Genomic DNA, 11,345 nt, shown 5'->3' with positions numbered 1-11,345 from the left:
TCCATAATAATACAATAATAGTAGGGGACTTTAACAGCCCCCTCACTGAAAGGGACAGATCATCTAAGCAGAAGATCGACAAGGAAATAAGGGCTTTGAATGACACACTGGACCAGATGGACTTCACAGATATATTCAGAACATTCCATCCCAAAGCAACAGAATACACATTCTTCTTGAGTGCACATGGAATATTCTCCAGAATAGATCACATCCTGGGTCACAAATCAGGTCTCAACCGGTACCCAAAGATTGGGATCATTCCCTGCATATTTTCGGACCACAATGCTTTGAAACTGGAACTCAATCACAAGAGGAAATTTGGAAAGGACTCAAATACATGGAGGCTAAAGAGCATCCTACTAAATAATGAATGGGTCAACCAGGAAATTAAAGAAGAATTTTTAAAAATTCATGGAAACAAGTGCAAATGAAAACACAACTGTTCAAAATCTTTGGGATGCAGCAAAGGCAGTCCTAAGAGGAAAGTATATAGCACTACAAGCCTTTCTTAAGAAATAAGAAAGGCCTCGCATACACAACCTAACCCTACACCTAAAAGGAGCTGGAGAAAGAACAGCAAATAAACCCTAAACCCAGCAGGAGAAGAGAAATAATAAAGATTAGAGCAGAAATCAATGAAATAGAAACCAAAACAACAGCAGAACAGATCAACGAAACTAGGAGCTGATTCTCTGAAAGAATTAATAAGATTGATAACCCCCTGGCGAGATTTATCAAAAAGAGAAAGGACCCAAATAAATAAAATCGTGAATGAAAGAGGGGAGATCACAACCAACACCAACGAAATACAAACAATTGTAAGAACATATTATGAGCAACTATATGCCAACAAATTAGACAATCTGGAAGAAATGGATGCATTCCTAGACACGTATAAACTACCAAAACTGAACCAGGAAGAAAGAGAAAACCTGAACGGACGCATCACCAGCAAGGAAATTGAAGCCATAATAAAAAATCTCCCAACACACAAGAGCCCAGGGCCAGATGGGTTCCCAGGGGAATTCTACCAAACATTTAAAGAAGAATTAATACCTATTCTTCTGAAGCTGTTTCAAAAAATCAAAATAGAAAGAAAACTTCCAAACTCTTTTTACGAGGCCAGAGAGGGTCCTGGGATCAAGCCCCCATATCAGGCTCCTTGCTCAGTGGGAAGCCTGCTTCTCCCTCTCCCACTCCCCCTGCTTGTGCTCTCTCTCTTGCTATCTCTCTCTCTGTCAGATAAATAAGTAAATAATGTTTAAAAAAAAAAAACCCACAGGAAATCAGCAAATACTCTGAAACAAAAGAAAACAAGTACATAACACACCAGATGAGATGCAGCAAAGGAGCACTCCAACAGAAATTTATAGCTGTAAATGCCTAACGTCAAAAAAGAGAGAAGCTCTCAAATTGATAAAACTAATCTTACACATTGAGTTTCAAAACAGAAAAAGAGCAAATGAAACCCAAAGCTAGAACAACATAAATACTGAAGATTAAAGCAGAGATAAATGAAATACAGAACAAAAAAGTAACAGAAGAAACCAAAAATTGTTTCTTTGGGGGAAAAAAACCCAAAACAGATCAACGAAATTGACAACACTTTAGCTAAACTGACCAAGAGAAAAAGAGCGAAGACTCAAATAACTGAAATCCAATATAACAGTGGGGACGTTACTACCAACTTCACATTAATAAAAAGGATTTTAAGAGAGTACTAGGAACAACTGTATGGAAACAAGTTAGATAACGAGATGACATGACAAAATTCCTAGAAACACGGGAATCACCTAAACTGACCCAAGAGAAATAGAAAATCTCAACAAATCTTTAATAAGGGATTGAATAGGCGATGAAAATTTCCCAATAGAGAAAAGTCCATGACCTAGGGCTTCACTGGTGAATTAAAGCAAACATCTGAAGAACTGACACCAATCTTTCTCCACCTCATCCAAAAAAGAGAAGAGTAAGTAACACTACTGAACTCATGGCCTCGTTCTATGAGGCCAGCATCCCCTGCTACCAAGGCCAGATTAAGACAACCCAAGAAAAGAAAACCACAGAGCAAAGCCCTTATGAATATGGATGTAAAAATCCTCAACAAAATACTGGCAAACTACACCCAGCAGCATATTCAAAGGATTGTACACTGTGACCAAATGGGATTTATCCCAGAAATGCAAGTAATGACTAACACCAATCAATGCGATACGTCACATTAATAAAACGAAGGGGGAAAAACAAATAGTGTTCATCTCAGTTAATGCAGAAAAAAAAATCCAACAGCCTTTTATGAACAGAAACACTCAACAAACTAGGAATAGAGGAAATTTTCTCAACCTGATGAAGCGCTTCTATGAAAAATCCCACACGTATCATATCAATGCCTAAGACTGAAAACTTTCCCCCTGAAATTAGAAACAAGACGAAGATGCTTGCTTTTGCTACTTCTATTCAACATTGTGCTGGAAGTTCTATCAGACTGACGAATCAAGAAAAGAAATAAAAGGCACCAAAACTGGGAAGAAAGAAGTAAAAAATGATCTCTATTCACACATGGCATGATCCTGTATGTAGAAACACCCAAAGAATCTACAAGAAAGCCGCTAGGGCTAATGAATGACTCCAGCAAAGTTTCAAGGTACAAGATCAACAGAAAGTAGATTGGAATTACCAGGGGCTGGAGGGAGGGAAAACGGGGAGTTATTGCTTAACTGGTACAAGGTTTCTGTTTGGGGTGATAGAAATGTTTCTGAAATAGATGGTGGTGATGGTTACACAACATCGTGAATGTACTGAAGAGCACTTAAAATGGTTAAGACGGCAAGTTTTACATGAGATATACCTTAGCACAATTTTAAAGATTAGAAAACAAAACAAAACAAACCCATTTTACTAAATTTACAAATGCACGTTAAACTATTTAAGGGAATTTAGCTAACCTGTAAGTGGTACTGATTGTTTAAGAGAGTTCAATCTGTTCACTTGAGTTGGTAAGACATTAATCCAACTTCACTTTAATGTAGCAGGGTAAATTGCAAAGAACAGTTAGGATTTTTGCATCCGCAATTTTAATTCATTAAGTATCAATTCTTACAACCCAACAGCTGCCAACAGTTTTCTATGACCAAAAGCTGCCTTCATAGATATAAAATCTTTAAAAAATCTCATATTGACCTGTAATTTTTATTTCCACTAATTTAAATATTTTCTGTAATTTTTAAATTTTCCAAAAGATCTAAAAATAAAAAAAAAGAACAACTCTCTGTGGAGGGAAACAATTCCCCAAGCCAGAATTACATCCTTCTGAATAATAAATAACAAAATGTAAGAAATCAAAGTCCTCGTACCTCCCCAAGTGTCGACGTGGATTTTTTTCCACCACACATACAGGAAAAGAAGAGCAGACAGGAGGAACTGGGAAGTGGTGTTTGCCCAGGCAGATCCTCTGAAGGAGAGAACGTGATCATTCCCTGTGAGTGTCTTCCGTCCAAGTACAAAGAAACAGGCTACCCCCGAAGAGCTTTGGCTTCATTAGAGAATCACAGTCTTTAGAAAAGCCTAGAACCCGTGGGCTATCTTTTAATGATACAGCACCCACTTACGATGGACTTGTTTTCTTTCCACCAACACTGAATTTTGTGGAAGAGCCAAATGTGACTATTCGTCAACCCAAAAAACAAAAGAACATAAACATCTGTCACCATTCTTTGTCCTCACAGCCTGAAATAACCCATCGGATAAATTCTTACGCATAATTAGTTACATAGAGTATCAAAACACAGCTACTGTGTTCAAAATACTGGTCTAAGGTTCATAGTTGTTTTATTTCCCAGGATTATAATAAATTTGTTTGCTATTACAAGATAACCTCAGAGCATCTTCGACAGATGACATTTTACCCCACAAATAAAACGATGCACAGAGAGCCCGGGACTGCTTGCTGTCTATTTTTTCACTTTACTCTTCTGACCAATCCTTGAATTTTATCACTGATTAATCCATTCCCATGGGTTCTTCTCCTCTTACCCAACTACCCCCAAACTGTCCTTCGTAAATCTGTTCAAGAAACTTTTTTTTAAAAGATTTTTATTTATTTTGTTCAAGAAACCTTGAAAAGAGGGTCTGTAATGTGCACCTGAAGGGGAAACCCGGACCCCCTACTCAGGCGTTTACGTGGGTTGATATCACCAACTCGCAAACCTGCCTGCTGACTCTTACAGCCAAGCCTCTTTCAGTTTCCTGGCATAAGGAAGATGTTACCAACATTTTTTCATTCATTATTCTTTTATTCCACCTCTCCACTGTCCTTTACTTAATGGCTTTTATATATATGTTTCCTACTGCAACTAACAGTAAGAAATGAATTTCCTATCACTACCCGGTACCCACAATAATATGTGTACGCACAGGCGCACACACACAGAAACAAACGTCTCGTGAAAATACCCCCATACCTTCTCATTTTCTATTCTATTCTATTTCATTTTGTTTTATTTCATTCATAATACACCTCATTTTTTAAAGTGTCCATCATGACCCACTAAACTAGTTTTTATTTATAAAGACCCACGCTGCCCTAAAGCATCTAAAAACTGCCAGGGCTCAGGGCTGGGTCTCCAAGCGCTGGTGGGACCACGTCCGCCACATGTGAGGGAGACTGGCTCTGGGCCAGTGCACCAGAAGGTTCGACCGAGGGATGGACCAACAGCATGGCGCCTCCGTGAGAGGTCCAATCTGACACTGCCTTCTACGGGGGACCCTCCCAATTCCTCCATAAAGATGGAATTAGCTCAGTTTCTTACAACTCAGAGAGAGCAGGAGAATCCCTGCAGTCCTCTGCCCCCTCCTGCCTTCGCTCGGGGCACCCATCTCCATCCGCACAGGCACCTCGGGCTAACTCCACTCCGACATGCAGGTGTTGGCTCACACATCACTTCTTCCACAGCATCCTCCCTCATCTCCCCCAACTAAGCCTCTCACTCCTTGCAACAGCCTAAGCTGGCTGCCCCTCCCGGTGCCCTGAGCACCAGCCCCCACCCTATCGTATGGAGGCATCTCTGAGTGCTCCCTCCAGGGCTGCCTCACTCCCCCAGGGGCTGGGACTGGAGCCAGCACACAGCAGACACTCAGGATTTGGGGAATGAGAGGGTCACTACTTACACCACGCCGAGGTCCAGGGCATAGAGCAGGAGGGCATTCATGCCCACGTTGATCACGTTCGCTGCAATCCCAGTGATCACTTGCGGCATGATGATGCCCTAAAATCCCCAGACAAATAAGAAAACAAATAGCATTTTCAAGAGCTAATCAGTTAGGTGGTGTGAAATAACGGAAAACATACATATTGGTCTCTGCCCCCGCCCCGCCCCCGGTTCCCAGCACAGAGCTCCTAAATCCCTGGTAATTTCCCCAGTGATAAGAGCACTAGGGGAATCCTTTGTTCTAATACATGGGGTTTTCAACATGGGTTCTTGACACGGAGTTCCTAAATCCTTTGGAATGTCTTGGGTGACAAAGGTGCCTTTTGTCATAATGAGGGGACTCTCAGTGGGCTCCTGGATGGGAACTGGTCACGAGAAACACCAAGCCATGATTAGAAGCTTGACTTTTTCAGCCCATCTCTCATTTTCCAGACAGGGGAGAGGGGCTGGGAACAGAGTAAATGGTCAATCCTGCCTATGTGAGGAAGCCTCCATAAAAATCCCAAAAGCACAGGGTTCGGAGAGCTTCCAGGTTGGTGAACATGAGGGCGTGCTGGGAAAATGGCACCCCTTTCCCACAGACCTCGCCGTCTGGGTGTTCGTCGGCATTCTCTGCCATATCCTTTGATAATAAACTGGTAAAACCCAACCAACCAGCAGTGTGTAAATGCTTCTGAATGACCCGCTGGGCCCCAGGTGATATCACAGAGAGAGAAGAGAAGGAAGGATCGCATGCACAGCAACTCGATTCCTGGCATGCGGCGTCACAGGAAGACCATTTGGGAGACACTTCTTGGCCAAGTGACTTCTCCACAGGGCCGCGGTGAGGGTTCGTGAAATCATCTCATACAGAACACCCCCAGGCCAGGCCCCTAGCAGGCGTGCGGTGAAGGTTCCACCCAACCCTCCGGGCTTTACAGGGCCATAGCTCCTCGCTGCTTCTGGGTCTGTGGCCCACTCTACCCTGGTCCTCGGATAAACATTTTCTTTAAGATTCTCCATGTGTTTAAACAGAGCTGGCCACCATCAAAGTAGAGCGGCTTCTGTGGACAGAAGTCACATGAAGGCAAGCAGGTGGCTCACGGAAGAGGTAAGGGGTGGAGCGTGCGGACTGCACAGTAACACCAGGGGTGGGCGCAGGAATCTGACAGTCAGAGACGGGCGTCTCCTGAGCTGGACAAAATCCATCTACGAGATGTCACGTCTCCCCAACAAGGAGCTCTGGGTAGAATTCCAGGAAAAAAAATTGTGAATTGCTTTCATGGAAAACTCCTTAAGAATATTTACTATACATTTCCAGTACCGTGGAGTAAAAATAGAAAACGAATCTGTACCTGACTTTGTAAGTACCTCGTCTGCAGCTGGAACAGGAATGCTGCCTGTAAGATGAAATAGAAAAACACCTCTTGTTAATATGAAAGTATAATTGTAATTCCAACAGTTTCTGTCAGTTCTGTTTTTCAAGAAGATATTTCTTCTTGATGAGACCTCAAATTTGGAGAACCAGCGCCACACCAACCAATGCTAGGATGCTAACTGTTTGGAATTTTCCAGAAAGGACTCCCCGACGCTGTCTGAAATTTTCCAGAAAGGATTCCCCGATGAACGGACAAGTCGACTTCTAACTGGCTGAAGCAGGAACCGCTCACTCCTTTGACATCTGAATGGCTCCCAGGGTGCTAGCTGGGGGTACCTTCCCCAGATCCCAGGGGAGCCCCGGAAACACCCTGATTAATTTGCAATCGAAAGTAACCATGGCATAAGGAAGGAAAGTTCTTCTCCTGATCAGTGTAAGCTGTGGGATCTCAAAGTGGTACAAGCTCTGAGAATCAGTAAGGGAGGGATGGCAGGTCCAAGACATACTCGTTGAATGTATACAGGAAGAGCACTATGATAAAACAAAGGAGGGAGGCACACACATGACCACATTCATGAGCTGCTTCATGCATTGCAACGCAGGGTGCCTAGCTGGCTCAGTTGGTTGGGTGCCTGCCTTCTGCTCAGGTCATGATCCCGGGGTCCTGGGATCGAGCCCCGCATCGGGCTCCCGGCTCATCCGGGAGCCTGCTTCTCTCTCTGCCCCTCCCCCCTGCTCTGCTCTCTCTCTCTCTCTCTCACTCTAATAAATAAATAAATATATCTAAAAAAAAAAAAGAATACCCTTGACACTTACAGGAAGAGCCGGAATAAAAATCATCACATAAATCTGGGCTATCCTGAAATAAACAACAAACAGCCTTCAGTTAATATTCAAACAATTGCTGGTCCTATTTCTTCAAATTGAATCCATACAGTATTTTCTAAAAATTAAAACTAAGAATAATTTAGATGGGGAAATTTAGTAACACTCTTAAGAGACCTTTTCTACAACCCAAATTAACACTACATCAGGCCTGCTGAGGGTCTGCTTTCTAAAGGGAAGCCGGACTTCACATCTTTCAGCTCCTTCTTAGCAGAAAAGGTAGAATGAACACAGCAAAATGAACTGAAAGTTGGGCAAAATTTAGAAACGTTTTGAGTCAGGACTGTAGGTGTATCTCACACTAAAGCCAGAGGAACGGTCTTCTAGAAAAGGAGAGATGCCTCCCTGGACCCCACGTACCCTGAAGACGATCCCAGAGAGCTTGCTGGAATTGTAGGTTTAAAAAAACCCCAACTCTAAAAACAAAAATGAAGGCAACTGTGTTCCTATTCTGCTCTGGGAGGAGAGAGATACTCTGTGCGTTTGCAAAACACCACAATGGAGGAACTCTGGGAAAGGTCGACTCGGGCCAAGGGTATTACATTCTTGTCTTGTAGCTTTTCACTTTGGGCACAGCACCAGGTCACCGTGTCACCCCGTGTCAGGTGGACCCCACCAGCCCTCTATCCTGTGGTCTGCACGTCACAGCTTCCATTTGCCACGGAGTTCGAGTCCAGGGAATTGGCTGAACATGTCAACATGGGTAAGAGGACCAGACAGTGACTTACTCTGAACCTAGGGTTCTGACATTAAGAGACGCTGCTGACCTGGAGACTTCGGGGTCTTGTTTCAAGAGCAGGAGGATGCGCTCCGTATTGATGAAGAGGGCCCAGCAAGGAAAGCAACACAGCATCAAGATGAGGATTCCTCTTTGAAGGATGATCCCCACGCGTTTTAGGTTCTTGCCTCCAAAGGACTTGAGGGAAGAAACGTAACAAGGGTAAAGAATGCTAAGGTGTGCTGAGAGCCATGTGGGAGAGGTCCGGCAGGGCGGCCCGCGTGGCTGGGACCGGGGAGGGGCACGGCAGCAGGCCCAGCGGCCTCCACAGTGCGACAGGGTCAGCGGGGAGTTCCCAGCAGGGAAAGGACATAACCTGCTGAAGTCTAAGAGGGACGAGGGTCCAGAAGCCAGAGGTGAGCAGCCACCGGGCAGCCAGAGTGCGGAGCAGAGAGCGGGCCAGGGGAGGACAGGGCAGGCCCCAGACAGAAGCAGACCCGACCGAGACCGAGGGGCCGCATCCCCACAGTGGCCTTGGCCGAGTCTGGGCCTCGCGGAGCTGTTCTCACGCTCTCTTTCCTTCAAGTAACCCGAATGACCGTCTCTTTCCACACCCAAAAAGGGGTCAACCTTAAAGCACAGTACAAGAGGCAATGGAAACAGGGCGCCTGGGTGGCTCAGTCAGTTAAGCGTCTGCCTTCGGCTCAGGTCATGATCCCAGGATCCTGGGATCGAGCCCCGCATCAGGTTCCCTGCTGAGCAGGGAGCCTGCTTCTCCCTCTCCCACTCTCCCTGCTTGTGTTCCCTCTCACTGTGTCTGTCAAATAAATAAAATCTTTAAAAAAAAAAAAAAAGAGGCAATGGAAACAAATAAAAATCATGGCAAGATAAATGACATAGGATATTATGCAGATATTAAAAGGACTGTGTGTACCTACTTCACTCCATGTGTTCTCCAAAACACATGGTTTAATGGGAGGAAAACGTAATAAAACCACATAGATTTTAGAATGGTGTTGGTGTGTAAGCGTACACAGATGGAAATATTTGGAGGACATTCACCAAAAAGTTAATAGAGTTAACGCGGAAGGGTTAAATTTTAGTGATTTTTTCCCCCATCTTTTTCAAATACTTTTCTAGGTAACCTGAAGTTTCTATATGTGCTTGACTTTTAACTACCTTCTTATTTTATTTTATTTTTTATTATTTTTTTTACAATCTTTTTAAAAGGCTATTTAAAATCCAGGAAACAATGTACTATTATGGAATATATTTACTAATACAGAAAGATGTTCATTATATGTTGATAGGTGGGGCAATAAATTAAACATATAGTCTTTTTTGTTTTTTCTTTAAACCATATGAATAAAAATAACAGAAATGGTGCAAAAAGGTACAAAAAACTAGTTTAAAATAAAAATTCATATCCTGGGGCACCTGGGTGGCTCAGTCGTTAAACGTCTGGCTTCGGCTCAGGTCATGATCCCAGGGTCCTGGGATCGAGCCCCGCATCAGGTTCCCTGCTCCGCGGGAAGCCTGCTTCTCCCTCTCCCACTCCCCCTGCTTGTGTTCCCTCTCTCGCTGTGTCTCTCTGTCAAATAAATAAATAAAATCTTTAAAAAAAAAAAGATTTTATAAAATAAATAATAAACATAAAAATAACAATTCATATCCTATGCCATGCCAATCCAGAGCTAACTTTAGCCTAAATTACATTAAATCCTTTAGGGCCATGTTTAGCCTAGCCCATAAAAACTATCTCAGGACACCTTCATGCACAAACTGCCGGGGAGCTGAGTGCAACAGCTCAGAAGACACCACATATGCTGAGTGCTGCTCCTTCCTTGGGATATAACCCTGTCCTCACTCTCCCAGGCATTGGGGTTTGAAGACAGGACTCATCTGATACATCCACCCACCCATCTATCCATCATCCAACTATTCACTCATCCATCTACCACCCACCCACCCATCTATCCACCCATCCATCCCTCTACCCACCTACCCATCCATGCATCATCCATCTACCCAACCATCTACTTAACCATCCATCATCCATCTACCCAACCGTCCACACAACCATCTATCTAACCATCCATCTGTCCTCCACCCACCCACCTGTCCATCCATCATCCATCTACCCAACCGTCCACACAACCATCTATCTAACCATCCATCTGTCCCTCCACCCACCCACCTGTCCATCCATCATCCATCTACCCAACCGTCCACACAACCATCTATCTAACCATCCATCTGTCCCTCCACCCACCCACCTGGCCATCCATCATCCATCTATCCAACCAACCATCTGTCCACCCATCTACCCATCTCTGCTTGCTTCTCTGCTTTCCTCTCACTCATTCAACAAACTTCCAGGGTACCCACTACATAGCAAGCACAAGGCTGAACCACAGGGATCCAAAGACTGAATGGGAGAAAGCCTGTCTCCCCAAGCACCTCGGATCCTAGCAGGGAAACCACTAGGGTTGTAAAGCGGGTGGGTGAAATGGAAGACGGAGCCAGGAGCGAAAGGCCTGGACCAGAATCTGACCTCTGATGATGCTAGCACACCGACCCAGAGTTCCCAATCCCATGACAGCCAATGAGGATGGAGAGAAATGAGCAGATTCTCTGCTAACACATGGAGATGGGAGATAAAGAAGGATTCTGGTTTGAGCGGAGGGTGGTGTATTCTTGTGAGAGAAACAGTTCGGGTGGGAAAGCCTGACGAGTTTAGTTCTGGTCGAGCTGAGTTTGAGGTGTCTGGGACGTGACCGACATTCAAGCCTGGCCCTCAGGAGAGAGACATGGGGGTGGGAGAGGGAGCTGTGAGTCTTCAACATCGGGTGAGGGAGGACAGTTTTAGGGTGGGAGAGATCACAAAGGGAGAGAAGGAAAACCCAGCCCCACCTGAGCACACAGGCCCCGAAGACACAATTAGGAAAGCCGACCCTCCTTGTATCTGCAGCCGTCAGCAGCATGGTATTTGACAAAGAAGAGGCAACAAAAGCCACGGAGGGGACAGTCCCCTACGCTGTGTCCCACAGGAAAGGGAACTGACCACAACAGGCGTGGGGGGGGGAGGGGCCTCACCTGAGACATGAGGGTGTCGCAAGCCGAGGCCAAGCCAGTCCCCACGGAAATCCCAGTAACGTTCACAACCTGCAAGGAA

General features: G+C 44.6%; 1 protein-coding gene across 1 annotated transcript; it reads right to left on the bottom strand.

Annotated features, from left to right (window-relative positions):
* Positions 1–3,356: 3,356 nt before the first annotated feature.
* Positions 3,357–11,330, bottom strand: LOC115944729 (multidrug and toxin extrusion protein 2-like; the record flags this gene model as incomplete). Its single annotated transcript, XM_081810431.1, has 6 exons — positions 11,267–11,330; positions 8,220–8,368; positions 7,384–7,426; positions 6,545–6,589; positions 5,170–5,267; positions 3,357–3,454 (listed from the first exon to the last, which is right to left on the bottom strand). Coding segments are annotated over exons 1-6 (442 nt in total), but the record flags the coding sequence as incomplete, so codon positions are not given.
* Positions 11,331–11,345: the final 15 nt, after the last annotated feature.

This window comes from Leptonychotes weddellii, unplaced genomic scaffold (genome assembly GCF_054177405.1).
Source record: "Leptonychotes weddellii isolate Sample4059 unplaced genomic scaffold, ASM5417740v2 HiC_scaffold_2562, whole genome shotgun sequence".
Classification (NCBI taxonomy): Eukaryota; Metazoa; Chordata; class Mammalia; order Carnivora; family Phocidae; genus Leptonychotes; species Leptonychotes weddellii.
This window is presented reverse-complemented; position numbering and strand designations above follow the sequence as displayed.